At 43.6% G+C, this 21,183-nt stretch overlaps 1 protein-coding gene across 1 annotated transcript in view; it reads left to right on the forward strand.

The window, feature by feature from the left end:
• The window catches only part of LOC310772693 (uncharacterized protein), a gene marked incomplete at its 3' end in the record, with an annotated part of 82,936 nt that extends 64,003 nt beyond the window's left edge, over positions 1-18,933 (forward strand). Inside the window, exons 8-10 of the mRNA XM_083632559.1 lie at positions 11,691-11,804; positions 14,210-14,323; positions 18,816-18,933. Of these exons, the coding sequence (XP_083488685.1) occupies positions 11,691-11,804; positions 14,210-14,323; positions 18,816-18,933 (346 nt within the window). The remainder of the gene's footprint in view (positions 1-11,690; positions 11,805-14,209; positions 14,324-18,815) is intronic.
• Positions 18,934-21,183: the final 2,250 nt, after the last annotated feature.

Here is a 21,183-nt window from a genome sequence, read left to right on the forward strand (position 1 = left end):
ATGTTTCAGTTATCTCCCGCTGCCATTTGGAAGCAGCAATGTGTGAAGTTGCCTCATGCAGCTGTAAGGTAAATGAACGATGTAAACTAGCTAGTAAGCCATTCATTCATATTATTTAACGGTTGCTGTACACTGGAAGAACTCAAACGTCAGGTTGAAAAGATGACACTGCCAGTTCTATGCAATTTAAAAATAAAAATGTTGTTTTTTCTAAGAAAGAAACTAATGTAGTTGTTTATTTGAAGAGATTTATCTTATTTTTTGGTGTATAGTTACGATAAGCCTTTGAAAACACAAAAAAGGGTTCTTATCCGATTACTCGATTAATCGATGGATTATTCGGTAGAATACTCGATTACTAAAAGAATCGATAGTTGCAGCTCTAGTAGTAATGTCATTCTACATTGACTTTGAGTCATTAGGTCATATGACCTGGGAGTTATTGACCCGAAAAGCCACATTTTTCCATAAAAAAATGAATTATGAAATTTGGGGAGTATTAAACTCCAATAAAAAAAGGTGTGTCCTAACCAGGCAGTCTAGTAATGTCATTCTACATTGACTTTGAGTCATTAGCTCATATGACCTGGGAGTTATTGAGCCAATATCCAATAAAAATAGCTGTGTCCTAACCAGGCATATTAATTAATACACAGGACAAGATGTTACTATCCCTTGTGCCAAAATCCGAGGAAAAACACATTTAGAAGCCCAATCCAGAATAAAACAAGCTAACAGGCTAACAAACTAATAAACAAGACACAAATCACCAGTTACCTACCCTAGCCAACAGCAGTATGAAGCATGTCATTGGGGTTTTCAAGTGGGCACCTTCCTTCACCGACGTTTCGTTAAGTTAGGCCCACGACACCTCAAGAAGGCTTAACGGTGTAATCCAGCGTCCTGGAAACACCCCCCTCCATGCTACCACCGCACAACTGCATATTACCTCACTATCTAAGCCTAGCTATCCAGGTCCGTTCGGTATGACATTCCTGACTACACCACCACTGTCAATGATTCAGCCCTGTTGATGCGGACCGTTAATCATGACCAACAACAAACAATCCCTAACTACACCACCACTGTCAATGATTCAGCCCTGTTGATGCGGACCGTTAATCATGACCAACAACAAACAATCAATCTGACCTTAGCGAGCTCCCCAGCTAGCATGTTTCCTCCTTATCCACAGCCATTCACTTGCTCGTTCTGCTGCCTGAGACATGTTGCTAACCGCAAGTTTCAGGCTCCGTCCCCGAATGCCCAACTCAGTTAGTAAGGCAATAACGGACTTTGCCACAAAACCACGGCAGCCCACCTCTACAGGCCGCACTCGAGCCCTCCAACCTCGCTGCTCTGCCTCTGCTGCCATTTCAGCATACCTAGCTTTCTTGCGCTCATAAGCCTCCTCAACTCGATCTTCCCACGGGACTGTGAGTTCGATAAAATAAACTCTCTTCTCTACCTCAGACCACAGTAACAAGTCCGGACGTAGCCGGGTGCTAACTATATATGCTGGGATGACTAGCTGTTCATTCAAGTCAACCCTCATTTCCCAGGCTCCACCTACACTTAGCTGCCCTAACTTGTGCCTGACCTTAATTGGTCTAATCTTTTCTCCCTCACATACAAATTTGATCTGTCTAGTCTCTTTGCTAGCAACTAGAGAATTTACTTCTAGCCGCTTTTCCTCAACTGCAGCTGCCAAACATTTCAACACCTGGTTGTGACGCCAGGTGTATCGCCCCTGGGAGACACTGACCTTACACCCTGACAGTATATGCCTCAATGTACATACACTAGAACACAACGGGCAGGCACCATCCTCGCCCAACCACTGATTTAAGTTCTGGGGAGATGGGAGCACATCATAAGTAGCCCCTAGAATAAATCTAATTCTGCTGGCCTCCATGCTCCACAACTCTCTCCACTTCAACTTTCTCTTCTCTACACTCTCCCAGTTCACCCACTGCCCTTGCTTTGCCTGCGACACTGCCTTAGTACATCTTACTGCCTCCTCTTGCCTATGTACTTCTTCAACTACCATCTTCCTCTTTTCTATACTGATGCCTTGTTCCACACAGGTTTCCCTATGCACAACCCTAAGCCTCCACGCCCATGCTGCACCTGACCTATGATATCCCTGTGTCTAAGAGCTGATTGTGCTTGCTGTACTGCCTCCTTTGGGTTCCACTTCCTCCCTGTTTTAACTGTGGGCGCTACACTCCTAACCACTGGATCCTTTGACTGAGTCAGAGTCATTTCCAGTCTAACCTTAGCACACTTGAACTCCTCTGTCAGGCTAGATAATGGCAATTCCAATATGCCTTTCCCATATAAGGCTACACTGCTTAGGCAGCGTGGGACTCCGAGCCATTTTCTAATGAATGAGTTAATCATCCTTTCTAGCTTTTCTACCTTTGAAAGGGGAACCTCATACACTGTCAGTGGCCACATCAACCGAGGCAACAATCCAAACTGCAAACACCACAACTTTAACTTTCCTGGGAGCCCTGACTTGTCTATACTTGAAATACCTTGAATCATTTCCTGCCTCACCTCCTCAAACTGTCCCTTATCACTGAGACTTGCATCATACCATCTTCCCAAACTCTTGACTGGTTTATCTAACACTGTAGGCACTACCTCATCATTTATAACAAACTTCTTACCTACTACCCTCCCTTTAATGATTGAAATACTCCTGGACTTACTTGGCTTCACTTTCATTCTAGCCCACTGCAGATTACTATTTAACTTATCCAACAATCTGCTAGTACATGGAGCGGTTGACGTCATAGTCGTCATGTCATCCATGTATGCCCTAATTGGAGGGAGCCGCAGCCCTCCCTGCAGCCTTTCTCCACCCACTACCCATTTTGAAGCCCTAATAATGATCTCCATTGCCATGGTAAAAGCTAATGGGGAAATTGTACACCCTGCCATAATGCCTATCTCCAGCTGCTGCCAAGCTGTAGTGTACTCTGCTGTGGTAAAGCAGAGTTGAATATCTAAGAAGTAGGCTTTAACTAAGCTCTTTATACTACCTGGCACTCTAAAGAAATCAAAGGCCTCCCATAACAGACTATGCGGCACTGACCCGAAAGCATTAGCCAGGTCCAAGAATACTACATGCAGGTCTCTCTTCTCACGCCTAGCTGACTGGATAGTGTAGTTATGTCATTCTACATTGACTTTGAGTCATTCGGTCACATGACCTGGGAGTTATTGAGCTGAAAAGCCATGAAAGGGCAATGTGATGAGACATGAGGTTATTTTGACCTGTGACTGAGAGATGATCTGTATAACTATGAATGCAGTTATTATTAAAGAAGTTGATTGTTATGACAGTAAAGCAGGGCATACGCACTTCTGTATGTTTTGATTACCACATAGCCTGTGACAGCGAGGCCTTATCCTAGCGTTGTGAGCTGTTTCAAGATGGTCAAGATGAATTATAAAATGTAGGCTAGAAGTCACCAGTGAAATGTGTCCATGCATCTATTAAATCTATTAAAGTGTATGCTAACTGAAAATGTATAGTAGCACTTTAACTAGCTAATTGTATAAAATGAGCTGGTGTGATGTTAATTTCTTTCCCTGTCAATAGTTGTATGGGTTTTGGAGATATCAGCCCTAGAATCTTCTGCCTTCCCTTCTAAGAAAATAGTTAACTCATTCATGGCCAGTTTAGGACTGCCAATATTTAGCACAGGCCAAAGATTTTCATAATTGTTGGTCATCTTTCAAGACCCACAGTAAATTATCTATTAGCACCAAAGTGATTTGCAATACCTCAAAATGAAGATGTACGTCTCTGGGTTCACCAGGAAAAAAAAAGTGAGCTTTTAGCATGTTCTGTACTCTACTTATAGCCATTTATATACACCCTGTTTTCACCAAAAAGGTCTCTCTGAGAAGAGAAACAGGAGAAAAGGCAATTTTTGTAAAGGACACAATCACACACACACGATCCCCCTTTTATCTTCGTTATGTTGTTTCCGGGTCTGAGTACTGCTGGCGTCTGCTGCTGTGACTGCCGCTTCTGCCCGCCTTAGTTAGTGTTAGCTGTTCGTGTGTTTATTTTGTTTTGTTCTGGTCCACCCGTCCTCGTCCATGTCTCCCTGTCCTATCCTCCCTGCTGTTTGATCGTTCCCGTTTTCCCCTCGGCTATTCAACACGTCCTCACCACCCTCTGGATTACCCGTCAAACTGATCGATCATTTCCTCATTCCTCCGATGATCAAACACATCTCTGGATTACTTTCTCCCGTTGGATTTATCATTCCCTCTCACTGGACTCCTTCTGCTTCGCCCCTCCATGACCGACCCGCTGCGTGTGACTCCGTCTCGTCTCTTTCGGGCTGGCACACAGGAAGGCGACCAGCTCGTGCAGCGCGCCAAGGGGCGTTTCAATGGCGTTTCTCCTCTCTGCACAAGGAAGCGTTTATCCGTTTTCTGTTTTTCCTCCTGCTCAATTTCAAAACAACAGCTGCGGTATGTGTTTGTTCACGTGTTGTCGGCTTGTCTTTGAGGCCATGGACCTGATACCATACACGTCAAACACGTCATTGGCTGGGAGGGCTATTCCTGATAACACGTCAAAGACGTCTTTGGCCATCAATGAGTTAATACTCCTCATATTATATTTTTTATGGAAAAATATGCATTTTCAGAAAAGTGAGCCTTTTTGGCTCAATAACTCCCAGGTCATATGACCTAATGACTCAAAGTCAATGTAGAATGACATTACTAGACTGCCTGGTTAGGACACACCTTTTTTTATTGGAGTTTAATACTCCCCATATTTCATGATTAATTTCTTTATGGAAACATGCATTTTCTGAAAAATTCACCTTTTCGGCTCAATAACTCCCAGGTCATGTGGCCGAATGACTCAAAATCAATGTAGAATCATATTACTAGACTGCCTTGTTAGGACACACCTTTTTTTATTGGAGTTTAATACTCCCCAAATTTCATAATTCATTTTTTTATGGAAAAATGTGGCTTTTCGGCTCAATAACTCCCAGGTCATGTGACCGAATGACTCAAAATCAATGTAGAATCATATTACTAGACTGCCTTGTTAGGACACACCTTTTTTTATTGGAGTTTAATACTCCCCAAATTTCATGATTAATTTCTTCATGGAAACATGCATTTTCTGAAAAATTCGCCTTTTCGGCTCAATAACTCCCAGGTCATGTGACCGAATGACTCAAAATCAATGTAGAATCATATTACTAGACTGCCTGGTTAGGACACACCTTTTTTTATTGGAGTTTAATACTCCCCAAATTTCATAATTCATTTTTTTATGGAAAAATGTGGCTTTTCGGCTCAATAACTCCCAGGTCATATGACCTAATGACTCAAAGTCAATGTAGAATGACATAACTACACTGCCTGGTTAGGACACAGCTATTTTTATTGGAGTTTAATACTTCCTATATTTTATATGGATTTTTTTATGGAAAAATTAGCATTTTCGGCTCAATAACTCCCAGGTCATATGACCTAATGACTCAAAATCAATGTAGAATGGCATTACTGCACAGCCTGGTTAGGACACACCTATTTTTATTGGAGTTTAATACTCCATATATTTCATATTATTTTCTTTATCGAAAAATAAGCATTTTCGGCTGAATACCTTCCAGGTCATGTGACCTAATGACTCAAAATCAGTGTAGAATACACTGGCTGGCTGGTAAAATCATCGACAATTCGACACATCTCTGTTATTGCCTTTCAAAAACCTGACATTTTATTTTGAAACCCTGAAGTTGGTCAACACGCGGTGTATTTACCGTAAGGTCTGCAATAAGGGCGCCCTTGAAATGTAGGAGCGGCTGGCTTGACGAGGCAACAGCGAGAGTAGGCTGGCTTCACCGCAGTCCAGCACCGAAGAGAAAAAAGGGGGAAACAAACGAGAAAGGGAAAAAGTGAGGAAAAAGGCCAGAAGCCGAGAAAGGAACTCCGCACACTTGCACGCACCCACCTCCCAGGAGAGAAAGAGAGAGAGAGAGAGAGAGGGAGAGAGAGAGAGAGAGAGAGAGAGAGAGCTTATTCCACCTGAACAGAGTCTAGGCCAGAGCCAGAGAGTGATGCTATTCCACATGAACAGAGTCTATTGGCCAGAGCCATAGAGAGAGAGAGAGAGAGAGAGAGAGAGAGAGAGAGAGAGAGAGATTATTCCACATGGACAGAGTCTAGTGGCCAGAGCCATAGAGAGAGAGAGAGAGAGAGAGAGGGAGAGAGAGAGACGAGAGAGAGAGAGAGAGAGAGAGAGAGAGAGCTTATTCCACATGAACAGAGTCTAGTGGCCAGAGCCATAGAGAGAGAGAGAGAGAGAGAGATTTTTTGATTTTTAAGCACCTTTATTTTCCATGAATAAAGGACATTTTTAGCATAAAGTACCTGACTAAATCATGCAATTAAACATATTGACACATAGACAGTATTGAGATTCTCACAGAAACACAGGGTTAAAACAGAGCTGCCCGTCAACAGACGAACACAAAGCATCAGTGAAGCACCAACGAGACAAAAAAACAGCAAAATCATTCATGAGTGAATAAAACCTAAAATCCACTGTGATTCGAGCTCGTACCAAAGCTTTAAACAATGGCAGCAACTCTCCACCTGCAACATTTGATTTTTCCGGCTTTTGTAAATTGACAGTTTAGCCTGTCCCACTACAAAGTTCAACAGCTCCCACTTCATTGCATTTGTTCTTTTATAACCAGCACCAAAAATAAAAGCAGTTTCACTCCAACTCTCCCCACATTTGACAAACACATATTCTACAATTCCAAACAGTACTTCAAGTCTTTTACACTCCAAAAAGCAATGAAAAACAGACTCTGGTTCTTGACAAAAAGGACAGTTGTTAGACACTGTTGGATTTAACTTGGAGACAAAACTATTAACTGCCACTGCTCCCTTCAATATTCGCCACTGCAGGTCACCTGACCTCTTGTTTAATGGTGCTTTATAAAACACCCTCCACACTGGTTTACAGTCATCCTGCACATTCAGTCTCTCTCTCCACACAGTGTCTGTTCTCCCACTCAGCATATTTTTGTTTAAAGCTTGCACACAGTATTTATACATTGCCTTCCCATTCAACATGTACAGGTCTGTAGATTCAACGTTTTTTTAAGCCAACAAAGGTCCCATCAGTCCAGTTTGGTCTATTTGAGGATCCAGTTCAGGAAACGGATCCCCATCATTAGGACTGTCCGTTCCATTTAGATAGTCCTGTAACATTTCCCACTCCTGATTACTCAGTCTTTCAGTCCATGCGTTCAACAAGTTCCTGGTCTGCCGACCCGACCTCAGACCCATCAGAGAGGACAGAGCCTCTGTGTTCTGAAGACCTGGGCCTGCTGCATCCACTACATGTTTCAGCTTTACTATCCCGGCTGAAACTAAACGCTGGGTGAGACCAAGTCTGCTTTCGTTCTGAATGTCCAGTCGGGCCCCATACTAGAGGCTCCTGCAGGAGCCAAAACAATGATGCTGTGGGTTCCAATGTGCTCCATTTAAAAATAGTCCATGTTTTAAATACTCCCTGATAGAAAGGAGTTAAATCACACAAACGTACACATTTACAATCCAATAAGAACAAAGACACATCCAATTTCAAACCTTCTATTCCCCTTAACACATTCACTGCCAGCCATTTTTTTTTTACTGTAGGTAGGTGCCAGAGGGTTTTTTTGAGGATTCTGGCTCATCTTTCAAGACCCGAGGATTCTTTTCTGCTAAGATTTTGTGAACACACAATATCTCAAAACAGCTAATATAATGTGTGCTTTCTCTGTCTAAAAGAGTTAGTTTGTAGAGTTAGTAGTTATGTAAGCATTAGCAGTTGAATACAGCATGGTTTCAGCGTCAGAAAAATTATTCTGAGATAAACGGCTTTTTGTGAAATTCGATAGAACAGTCACTTTAACCATTCATTTTTGGCGTCAGACATCTAAACAATAGTTTTGAACAGTAATTTCCTCCATAACAGCAGGAAACCCCCCTCTGCTTCCAACTCCTCCCTCCGTGGGCGTTCTCCTCCGCCTTCCTTGGCTGTGCAGCGGGTCTGTGACAAACGAGTTGCTGCTTTGCTGCTGCTGCCTGGCAGTCTGCATGGGGCTCGCTGGATGGGTTTCGCTGGTTTCTTGGCGGTCCGGTTGAGAGCTCTGATGAAGCTCTTGCGATTCTGGGCTTATTTATGGTGCGTGTTTCAAAGTGTGCATCCAATCTATTCTTGGAACCCCACACCGTTGCCACCGCTGTGCATCAGCGCGAAAGTGAAAGCGTTTTCGCCATCCATTTTACTGTATGAGAACGGCTTCCTCGCGCTTTTCCCTCCAGTTTTGGCTCGCCTCTCCTACTGTGGAGAGACATGTCGCCACTCAGTGGGTCGGTAAAATAGATTATACACATTCAATACCTCCAATTCTGGTATAGGAGACGTAAAAGGGTTAGATCAACGTCCCACCGTCAAAAAAACATTGGATTTAGTTTGACGTAAAAACACGTCATTGGCAGTGAACGTGTTAAAATGGTGCTCATAACCGGTTTCCAGACCACATCATCACTCCCTGTAATATAGCGCTGAATAAATTGCAACCTGAAAGCCGCTGTTCTGCTCCCCAAGTGAATCAACCCCTGCCCTCCCTCCTCTTTTGGCAGGTAGAGTACACTCTGTGGAACCCAATGCATATTATCCCAGAAGAAATTAACCATGATGGACTGTAATTTCGGTAATAGTCCAGCAGGGGGCTCCACACATTTTAATTTGTGCCAAAGGGTTGATGCCACCAAGTTATTTATGATCAAGACTCTTCCTCTATTATGAGGTAACAGCCACCGCCACTTGGCCAACCTCCCCTCCACCTTCTCCACCACTCCCTCCCAGTTCTTCTGTCTGATCATCTCCTAGATACACCCCCATGTATTTTAGACCTCCCCTCTTCCACCTTAAGCCTCCTGGCAGCTGAGGGAGACCAACAGACCAACTCCCAACTGCCAAGGCTTCACTCTTTGCCCAATTTACTTTTGCAGCTGAGATTCTACCAAAAGTTTCAACAATGCTGTCTAACCTATTTACATCTTCCTGACTCTTAACAATGACAATAATATCATCTGCATATGCAGACAAATTAAAGCGTATGTTAAAATCAGGTAAAAACAACCCATCAATACATGAACGAACATTATGCAACATTGGTTCAATAGAAAGTGCGTAGAGCATGCCAGACATCGAACAGCCCTGTCTTATACCCCGAGTTGTTTTAAAAGGTCTACACAATCCACCATTAATTTTCAGCACACTCTCAATGTCCTCATACAAAACCATAATCTTGGCGATGAAACCAGGGCTGAGGCCGAACCTCTCTAAGACCTTCCACAGGTAACGGTGCCCAACCCAGTCAAACGCCTTCTCTTGGTCCAAAGAAACCAGACCAGCATTTATCCCTAATGAGCCAGAGACTTCCAAAAGGTCGCGAATGATTGACACATTGTCAACAATTGACCTGCCGGGCACACAGTACGTTTGAGTTCTGTGGACGACCTGGTCCATCACCTTTCTCAGTCTATTGGCCAGGACAACAGTTTGTAATCCGAACACAGCAGAGATACTGGGCGCCAGTTTTTTATTTCCTGAAGATCACCTTTTTTTGGCAACAGAGTCAGAACTGCTCTCCTGCAGCTCTGAGGCAGAAACGAGTCTTTCAAGCTTTCATTGAAGACGTCCAAGACATCGCCCTTTCACTCAGTCCAGAAAGCTCTATAAAACTCTGGTGGGAGTCCATCGATCCCAGGGGCCTTTCCCCCCTGCATGCTCTGCAAAGACACATCCACTTCCTCTGCAGTTAGAGGAGCCTCCAGCTCTTTGTTGGTCTCTTCTGAGACTCTGGGCAGCCCACTGCAGAAGGAGTCAAAAACCTCTTCGTTCTCATCATACTCACTTTCAAACATGTGAGAATAAAAGTCCACAGCTCTCTGCCGGATCTCATTGGCCTCAGTCAACAGCTGTCCTGTGGCCGAGCGCATAGCATGAATGAACCTACTTTGTCCATTTTTTTTCTCCAGACTGAAAAAGTACTTTGATGGAGAATCCATCAGAGCAGCGCTCTGAAATCTGGACCGAACCAGCGCCCCCTGCGCTTTAGTGCCCAACAAGTCTGCCAGTATGGCTTTTTTAGTATTGAGAATATCAAAACAACCTCGATTTCCTGTGGACCCTGCAGAAAGTTGCAGCTCCACTATTTCAGTCTCCAGATCTCTCATAGAGAGAGAGAGAGAGAGAGAGGGAGAGAGAGAGAGAGAGAGAGAGAGAGCTTATTCCACATGAACAGAGTCTAGTGGCCAGAGCCATAGAGAGAGAGGCTATTCCACATGAACAGAGTCTAGTGAACAGAGCCATAGAGAGAGAGGCTATTCCACATGAACAGAGTCTAGTGGCCAGAGCATAGAGATGCTATTCCACATGAACAGAGTCTAGTGGCCAGAGCCATAGCGAGAGATGCTATTCCACATGAACAGAGTCTAGTGGCCAGAGCCATAGTGAGAGATGCTATTCCACATGAACAGAGTCTAGTGGCCAGGGCATCGAGAGAGAGGCTATTCCACATGAACAGAGTCTAGTGAACAGAGCCATAGAGAGAGAGGCTATTCCACATGAACAGAGTCTAGTGAACAGAGCCATAGAGAGAGAGGCTATTCCACATGAACAGAGTCTAGTGAACAGAGCCATAGAGAGAGAGGCTATTCCACATGAACAGAGTCTAGTGGCCAGAGCCATAGCGAGAGATGCTATTCCACATGAACAGAGTCTAGTGGCCAGAGCCATAGCGAGAGATGCTATTCCACATGAACAGAGTCTAGTGGCGAGAGCATCGAGAGAGAGGCTATTCCACATGAACAGAGTCTAGTGAACAGAGCCATAGAGAGAGAGGCTATTCCACATGAACAGAGTCTAGTGGCCAGAGCATAGAGAGAGTGGCTATTCCACATGAACAGAGTCTTGGGCCAGAGCCATAGAGAGAGAGGCTATTCCACATGAACAGAGTCTAGTGGCCAGAGCCATATAGAGAGAGTGGCTATTCCACATGAACAGAGTCTAGTGGCCAGAGCCATAGAGAGAGTGGCTATTCCACATGAACAGAGTCTAGTGGCCAGAGCATAGAGAGAGTGGCTATTCCACATGAACAGAGTCTAGTGGCCAGAGCCATAGAGAGAGAGGCTATTCCACATGAACAGAGTCTAGTGAACAGAGCCATAGAGAGAGAGGCTATTCCACATGAACAGAGTCTAGTGAACAGAGCCATAGAGAGAGAGGCTATTCCACATGAACAGAGTCTAGTGAACAGAGCATAGAGAGAGAGGTCCAGAAAACGCCTCTTGAGAGCTTTTAAATAGGCTACTTTTTACTCTTACTTGAGTAATTTCCTGCACTAGTACTTTTACTTGTAGGCCTACTTGTGTTTGTAATGTGCCAGCTATCTGCTGATCATTCTGCACTGCTGCTGTTGACCCAAGTCCATCCAAACCTCTCAGCTCTTATGTGCTCACAGGATACTTCTGCAGATATCTCTGAATTCTCTCTGTTTTATGATGGTTCCATGTTATTAAATGATATATGTCTGCTGTGCCCTATGGGGGTTTGTTGTGTTCAGGATCCAACAGGAGAGACCAGACTCTCCTCAACCCAGCTGTGTGTCTCTGAAGAGCCACCAATCAAAGGGTGGATGGTTTAATTTTAAAGATGGACACCATTCTTCTGAAGAGAAGTAAGTTGTTTTAACTGACTCATGCAGAGAAGGTTTGCTGCAATCTCACGAGAGTAATCGTCTCTTTATGTTCACATACTTAATAACCTTTTGTTTGGTGCTTTGATGCAGCCAAGCATCATGGTCATGTGACAATTTACACTAACCATGTGACACTACACATATTTCATTGAGACCCTTTATTATTTCAATACTTGCTGGAAATGCATTGATACATCATTCAGTAACATCTTTAGAGTCTTATAACTGAAATAGTTTCATGGTCACTATTGTGCCTGGTGGGATTAAATGGGGTTGAATCCATATTGCTGTCCCTGAGTGTGAGCGCTGTTTGAACACAGCTTTGAAGCGGAGTGATATGAACACAGTGAAGCACCCGTGATGTTATACTAAAATATCAGTACGGCCAGGATCCTTCTTGTCCAATGAAATTGCTCAGTCAGAACTAACTGTTGTATAAGGAGGTATAAAACAAACTGGAAACAGTGTGGCAAGATGGGGGCCCATTCATTCCAATGAAAGTTGCTCAACCAGCGCATGTGCCAAATAAGTTTATATGACTTCTACTGCTATGCCGATAGTAATATATAGAAGTAATATATTACATGTTATATATTACTTTTAGCAGTAACTGAGTAATATAACTTATTAACAATAGGATTTCAGTAATATTATACCAGTTACTTTGTCAAGTAACACAAGTTACAAATTGAGTTACATTTTTTAATCAAATCACATATTTAAATAAAGATACAATCATTTCCTAATCAAATGGTGTGTTTTTATGCAAATAACCACTATAAATGACAATAACAAATTAAAAGGATAACTTTAGAATTTTGGATGATTTACACTGACTTCAAGACGGTTTAAATTATTTTTCAGGATGGTTCTGGGGCAGCAATGTCATTCTGTTACTGCAGTTATTTTGGTTAAAGTAATGCAAAAGTAGTGTAATAAGTAACAAGTTACTCTACGCAGACAGTAATATTGTAAATCAACGAAAGAGTCTATTCCACATGAACAGAGTCTAGTGGCCAGAGCATAAAGACAGCCTATTCCACATGAACAGAGTCTAGTGAACAGAGCCATAGAGAGAGAGGCTATTCCACATGAACAGAGTCTAGTGAACAGAGCCATAGAGAGAGAGGCTATTCCACATGAAAAGAGTCTAGTGACCAGAGCATAGATATGTTATTCCACATGAACAGAGTCTAGTGGCCAGAGCCATAGCGAGAGATGCTATTCCACATGAACAGAGTCTAGTGAACAGCGCCATAGAGAGAGAGGCTATTCCACATGAACACAGTCTTGTTGCCAGAGCCATAGAGAGAGAGGCTATTCCACATGAACAGAGTCTAGTGGCCAGAGCCATAGAGAGAGAGGCTATTCCACATGAACAGAGTCTAGTGGCCAGAGCCATAGAGAGAGAGGCTATTCCACATGAACAGAGTCTAGTGGCCAGAGCATAGAGAGAGTGGCTATTCCACATGAACAGAGTCTAGTGGCCAGAGCATAGAGAGAGGCTATTCCACATGAACAGAGTCTAGTGGCCAGAGCATAGAGAGAGAGGCTATTCCACATGAACAGAGTCTAGTGGCCAGAGCCATAGAGAGAGAGGCTATTCCACATGAACAGAGTCTAGTGAACAGCGCCATAGAGAGAGTGGCTATTCCACATGAACAGAGTCTAGTGGCCAGAGCCATATAGAGAGAGAGGCTATTCCACATGAACAGAGTCTAGTGGCCAGAGCCATAGAGAGAGGCTATTCCACATGAACAGAGTCTAGTGAACAGCGCCATAGAGAGAGAGGCTATTCCACATGAACAGAGTCTAGTGAACAGCGCCATAGAGAGAGAGGCTATTCCACAAGAACACAGTCTTGTTGCCAGAGCCAGAGAGAGAGATGCTATTCCACATGAACAAAGTCTAGTGAACAGAGCCATAGAGAGAGAGGCTATTCCACAAGAACACAGTCTTGTTGCCAGAGCCAGAGAGAGAGATGCTATTCCACATGAACAAAGTCTATTGAACAGAGCCATAGAGAGAGAGAGAGAGAGAGAGAGAGGCTATTCCACATGAACAGAGTCTAGTGGCCAGAGCCATAGAGAGAGAGGTCCAGAAAACGCCTCTTGAGAGCTTTTAAATAGGCTACTTTTTACTCTTACTTGAGTAATTTCCTGCACTAGTACTTTTACTTGTAGGCCTACTTGTGTTTGTAATGTGCCAGCTATCTGCTGATCATTCTGCACTGCTGCTGTTGACCCAAGTCCATCCAAACCTCTCAGCTCTCATGTGCTCACAGGATGCTTCTGCAGATATCTCTGAATTATCTTTGTTTTAGGATGGTTCCATGTTATTAAATGATATGTCTGCTGTGCCCTATGGGGGTTTGTTGTGTTCAGGATCCAACAGGAGAGACCAGACTCTCCTCAACCCAGCTGTGTGTCTCTGAAGAGCCACCAATCAAAGGGTGGATGGTTTAATTTTAAAGATGGACACCATTCTTCTGAAGAGAAGTAAGTTGTTTTAACTGACTCATGCAGAGAAGGTTTGCTGCAATCTCACGAGAGTAATCGTCTCTTTTGTTCACATACCTAATAACCTTTTGTTTGGAGCTTTGATGCAGCCAAGCATCATGGTCATGTGACAATTTACACTAACCATGTGACACTGCACATATTTCATTGAGACCCTTTATTATTTCAATACTTGCTGGAAATGCATTGATACATCATTCAGTAACATCTTTAGAGTCTTATAACTGAAATAGTTTCACGGTCACTATTGTGCCTGGTGGGATTAAATGGGGTTGAATCTATATTGCTGTCCCTGGGTGTGAGCGCTGTTTGAACACAGCTTTGAAGTGGAGTGATATGAACACAGTGAAGCGCCCGTGATGTTATACTAAAATATCAGCACGGCCAGGATCCCTCTTGTCCAATGAAATTGCTCAGTCAGAACTAACTGTTGTATAAGGAGCTATAAAACAAACTGGAAACAGTGTGGCAAGATGGGGGCTTATTCACTACAATGAAAGTTGCTCAAACAGCTAATGCGCCGACTACATTTACGTGACTTCTACTGCTGTGCCGATAGAGTCTATGCAGTAGTGAGAGCGAGGCTATTCCACATGAATGGAGTCTAGTGAACAGAGCCATAGAGAGAGAGCAAGAGAGAGAGAGGCTATTCCACATCAACAGATTCTAGGGGCCAGAGCCATAGAGAGAGAGAGAGAGAGAGAGAGAGAGAGCGAGAGAGAGAGAGAGAGAGGCTATTCCACATGAACAGAGTCTAGTGGCCAGAGCATAGAGAGAGAGGCTATTCCACATGAACACAGTCTAGTGACCAGAGCCATATAGAGAGAGCTATTCCACATGAACAGAGTCTAGTGAACAGAGCCATAGAGAGAGAGGTCCAGAAAACGCCTCTTGAGAGCTTTTAAATAGGCTACTTTTTTACTCTTACTTTAGTCATTTCCTGCACTAGTACTTTTACTTGTAGGCCTACTTGTGTCTGTAATGTGTCAGCTATCTGCTGATCATTCTGCACTGCTGCTGTTGACCCAAGTCCATCCAAACCTCTCAGCTCTCATGTGCTCACACAACCCATTCTCACTCCGAGCGCGTAGCATATTGAGGCTTTGTCACGTCCCTCAGTGGCGCCGGAATGAGTTTGCAATAAGGGGGACAATTATTATTTTATTTTTTTTTTTATTTTTTTTTTAATGTTTTCTTTCGGCGCCCATAAGGGCGCCGACGAAAAATTTACGTTTTTATGGACGTTTGGATGATTTTTAGCCATATTTAGATGAATATCTCATTTTAAATTAACATTAGGATTATACTGTAGTGATGTAATTATTCAGTATTTTTCCTTTTCTCACTCACTTGGTGACCTGCTCTCTCCCTTTAGGTCATTTTATAATTACACTACAACAGACAGCAACACAGGCAGAAACACTGAATTTATTATTATTATTATTATTATCACTTCGAAACACAGTGCAAAACTTGTCATCTCAACACAAAAATAAAATAACAATAACCGTATACGATTATAGCAGCAGCTAATGACAGTGAGTGCAGTACAGAGTCCAGGTCTGTCTGTCTCTCAGGTGTTAATAATCCCACAATGATCACGGCTTTAACAAGTGTCACAGGCTGTGTAAACAGTGTAAAGTGGGCTCTCTGTAACTTGATCCCTGGGTCTGTCCGTCTCAGGTGTAATAATCCCACAGCGATCACGGCTTTAACAAGCATCACAGGCTGTGTAAACAGTGTAAAGTGGGCTCTAAGCGTCAGGGGCAGTTGCCCCCTCAGATTAAATTTTTTTTTTTTTTTTTTTAGGGGGACCAAATTTTAAGGGGGACAAAATGTCCCCATGTCCCCCTTGTTCCGGCGCCAGTGACGTCCCTTGTGCGTCGCTTGTTACTAACACGGTACCCTTGAGCGACCCATGAAATGACTTGGGCTTTCCGACTAAACACAATGTAAACCCATGGAAGTCATCTTTGACGCTCATGGCAACTGCTCCCCCATTAGTCAACTGCTCCCCCATTAGGGTCTGGGGGGAGGAGCTAACCTCTCCCAGACCCTAACCCTAAACCTATCCTCTCCCACCCCCCACGCCTAAACCTAACCTCCCCCAGACCCTAACCCTAAACCTAACCTCTCCCACCCCCCATGCCTAAACCTAACCTCCCCCAGACCCTAACCCTAAACCTAACCTCTCCCCAGACCCTCACCCTAAACCTAAAATCTCTGGAATCCCTGTATAAACTCCCATTGACAAAAACGTTGCCATTTTACAATTTCTGAGGCAAAATTGTAAAATGGTAACATTCCCTTTCCCAGGACTATGTGTGTGTGTGTGTGTGTGTGTGTGTGTGTGTGTGTGTGTGTGTGTGTGTGTGTGTGTGTGTGTGTGTGTGTGTGTGTGTGTGTGTGTGTGTGTGTGTGTGCGTCTGTGTGTGTGTGTGTGAGAGAGAGAGAGAGAGAGAGAGAGAGAGAGATATCTGAGTATCCTTTTAAAACATGCCTTTCCTTTGATGGAACAAATATTACTTGGCAGACAGTTCCAAGATACTATAGGCCTGTTCTATATGACAGCTTTTTTCAGTTGGATTTTGGTCAGAGTAAAGTCATCTGTCCTCCACTCGCCCCTCTGTGTGTATGAAGACTTGAACTATAAATTATGTTGTTGCGTGCACTGTGATATGACCTGAACTGGGCGTTGGCTGCTAAGTAGCTTGTTGCATAGTATGTCTAATCTACCTTGGGGGGGTTTATTGCACTAGTATGTCTAATGTGCGTTGGGGGGGTTTGTTGCACTAGTATGTCTAATCTGCGTTGGGGGGGTTATTGCACTAGTATGTCTAATCTGCTTTGGGGGGTTTATTGCACTAGTATGTCTAATATGCCTTGGGGGGTTTATTGCACTAGTATGTCTAATCTGCGTTGGAGGGGTTATTACACTAGTATGTCTATTCTGCCTTGGGGGGTTTATTGCACTAGTATGTCTAATCTGCTGTGGGGGGGTTGTTGCACTAGTATGTCTAATCTGCCTTGGGGGGTTTATTGCACTAGTATGTCTAATCTGCGTCGGAGGGGTTATTACACTAGTATGTCTAATCTGCCTTGGGGGGTTTATTGCACTAGTATGTCTAATCTGCTGTGGGGGGGTTGTTGCACTAGTATGTCTAATCTGCCTTGGGGGGTTTATTGGACTAGTATGTCTAATCTGTGTTGGGGGGTTTATTGCACTAGTAAGTAAGTAAGTAAGTAAAAGTTTATTTCTAAAGCACCCCTCCCAGCACGAATGCACAGAGTGCTGTACAAAATATAGCAGTCAAAACATTTAGGCCTATATGGCACTAAGGCATAATAATAACCAAGCATAGCATGACAGGAAAATAGAATAAAAACTTAAAAACAATATACAAACATGAAACCAAGTGCAAGAGGACAGTGACGTGATGAACGGCCTAAGACTGCTCAAACGCCTGCTTAAATAAGTGCGTCTTTTCTGCCTAGTACGTCTAATCTGCCTTGGGGGGTTTATTGCACTAGTATGTCTAATCTGCGTTGGGGGGGTTATTACACTAGTATGTCTAATCTGCCTTGGGGGGTTTATTGCACTAGTACAGTATGTCTAATCTGCTGTGGGTGGGTTTGTTGCACTAGTATGTCTAATCTGCCTTGGGGGTTTATTGCACTAGTATGTCTAATCTGCGTTGGGGGGGTTATTGCACTAGTATGTCTAATCTGCGTTGGGGGGGTTATTGCACTACTATGTCTAATCTGCCTTGGGGGGTTTATTGCACTAGTATGTCTAATCTGCCTTGGGGGGTTTATTGCACTAGTATGTCTAATCTGCGTTGGGGAGGTTATTGCACTAGTATGTCTAATCTGCCTTGGGGGGTTTATTGCACTAGTGTCTAATCTGCCTTGGGGGGTTTATTGCACTAGTATGTCTAATCTGCCTTGGGGGGTTTGTTGCACCAGTATGTCTAATCTGCTTTGGGGGGTTTATTGCACTAGTATGTCTAATCTGCCTTGGGGGGTTTGTTGCACCAGTGTGTCTAATCTGCCTTGGGGGGTTTGTTGCACTAGTATGTCTAATCTGCCTTGGGGGGTTTATTGCACTAGTGTGTCTAATCTGCCTTGGGGGGTTTGTTGCACTAGTATGTCTAATATGCCTTGGGGGGTTTGTTGCACTAGTATGTCTAATCTGCCTTGGGGGGTTTATTGCACTAGTATGTCTAATCTGCCTTGGGGGGTTTATTGCACTAGTGTGTCTAATCTGCCTTGGGGGGTTTGTTGCACTAGTATGTCTAATCTGCCTTGGGGGGTTTGTTGCACTAGTATGTCTAATCTGCCTTGGGGGGTTTATTGCACTAGTATGTCTAATCTGCCTTGGGGGGTTTATTGCACTAGTATGTCTAATCTGCCTTTGGGGGTTTATTGCATTAGTATGTCTAATCTGCCTTGGGGGGTTTATTGCACTCAGGATCCAGAAGAAGAGACCCGACTCTCCTCAACCCAGCTGTGTGTCTCTGAAGAGTGACTGCTCAAAGCAGGGATTGTTTAATTTTAAAGATGGACACCATTCTTCTGAAGAGAAGTAAGTTGTTACATTGTTACAATCTTACTGTCTCATGTTTTAACACTGAGTGCGTTTACATGCAGACAATGAACAGTTTATTAGTGGATTTCTGGAGTTACCTGATTATTCAAATGGTCATGTAAACAGCATAAACCGATAAGCTTTATCCGTTTATGGCCGTTATCGGGTTATGAATAAACCGGGAATGAATGAAAAATCCGGGTTTACATGATTCAGTCAATTAGTCGGATTTCTCTCCAGAAGGCAGCGGTAATTCTGCAATAAAACAACAAAAGAAGTTGCAAAATGCAAAATCACATTTTCATTAGGCCTACTTCTTGTCCGGCTCGGAGGATGGTTTAGGTGAAAATGAGTTTGTATCTTGTTGTCGGGAGGCGTCACTTTGGAAGTGTGAATCTGTATTTCCAACTTTACCAAGCATAGCGCACAGAGACAGGCAGGCGACTGAAGCACGTCAAATAACATGAACGGTACAGATCTTGACCCAACTGAATTTAAATAGCTGCCAGAAAACTGAGATAATTAAGGTATTTAGTGGCGGATAACTTGTGTTTTGAACAGCTGAGTACGTTTTGTTCGTATAAATCTTTTTAATCCGTCATCTGAAAAAACCCGTCACACACAGATCACGGCTTGCACACTGAGTCCAATGCGTTTTATTAATGCGTCGTTCTATTCGCAATTCGAGACAAATATTCGTCATCTCCTGTATCCACATTACAACATAGCAGTGCAGCAACGGGGAGGCAGCAGGTCGGGAAACGCCTGTTGCAGGAGCTCCGTGCTGCTCACCTTCATCTCATCAAGCCGGCTGTGGTGCGCCATGGCCGGGGAGAAGAAGCAGAAAGGGGCCAGTGAGTGAGTGAGTGAGAAGCGCGCGTCTCCAGCTGCCTCTCTCTCCCGCAACGTGTACATGCGCAGATGTATAAACCCGAAAGAAAGCTGGTTATGCTGTATACATGCAGAGAGAAGACCGATTATTGGCCAGAAACCTAGGTGTGTTTATCGGTTTATTCATAACCCGTTTATGACCATAAACGGATAAAGCTTATTGGTTTATGCTGTTTACATGACCACTTGAATAATCAGGTAACTCAGAAATCCGCTAATAAACAGTTTATTGGTGTGCATGTAAATGCACTCTATGACTCATGCAGAGAAGGTCTGCTGAACATGTTCTTTTTCAGCATGACTCTTCTTCACACACTGAGAGCTGTCCAGTATAACCAGTATGTTACTGTGACACAGTGAGAGCTGTCCAGTATAACCAGTCTGTTACTGTGTCACACTGAGAGCTGTCCAGTATAACCAGTCTGTTACTGTGACACACTGAGAGCTGTCCAGTATAACCAGTCTGTTACTGTGTCACACTGAGAGCTGTCCAGTATAACCAGTCTGTTACTATGTCACACTGAGAGCTGTCCAGTATAACCAGTCTGTTACTGTGACACACTGAGAGCTGTCCAGTATAACCAGTCTGTTACTGTGACACACTGAGAGCTGTCCAGTATAACCAGTCTGTTACTGTGTCACACTGAGAGCTGTCCAGTATGCCTGCCTGCCTGTCTGTCTGTCTACATGTCTACATGTCTGTCTGTCTAACCTTGTTCCTACATCAGCTCTGCTTTGTCCATCCTGTGTTTCTATCAGGATCCAGCAGGACAGAGCAGACTCCTCTGTCCAAAGCTGTGTGTCCATGGGGAGTGACTGGTCTATGGATCATCCTTTTGACTTCAAACATGGACACCACTCTACTGATAAAAGGTACAAACTCAAAACTGGTGAAAGCAGATGTGTTTGTTGTCATCTGACTCAAAGTAGCTTTTTACCACATGGTTTCTTCAGAGTCCATTTTGTTATGTACAGTATGTCTAAAAAGTATTTGAATACATGACGTACTTACCTGTCAAACGATGGGAGGAGCACCTGAAGGCAGCAGGAATCTCTGTAAAGTGACCACAGCTTCATGAGTTGGTAAATCTAGGAGATAATGAGGTGAATATTGGACTTGACTGTACCTACCTACCTACCTACCTACCTTCCTACCTAATGGTTCCTCTGGTGCTGGGAAAGTAGCCTCCCTACCCTGAAGTAGGAGCAAAAAAAGCCCCTTAAAATGGCTTTCTAAGAATTACCATCGTTCCCAGTTCTTTCTGTGTGACACAATCAAAAGGGCGGAGTTCCTCCAACTGTTTTTAGAACAATGAAGAAGTTCCTCCAGTCCGAAAGTGCCTATGACATCATTGTCACG

This window comes from Poromitra crassiceps (assembly GCF_964638095.1).
Source record: "Poromitra crassiceps genome assembly, chromosome: 1".
Classification (NCBI taxonomy): domain Eukaryota; kingdom Metazoa; phylum Chordata; class Actinopteri; order Beryciformes; family Melamphaidae; genus Poromitra; species Poromitra crassiceps.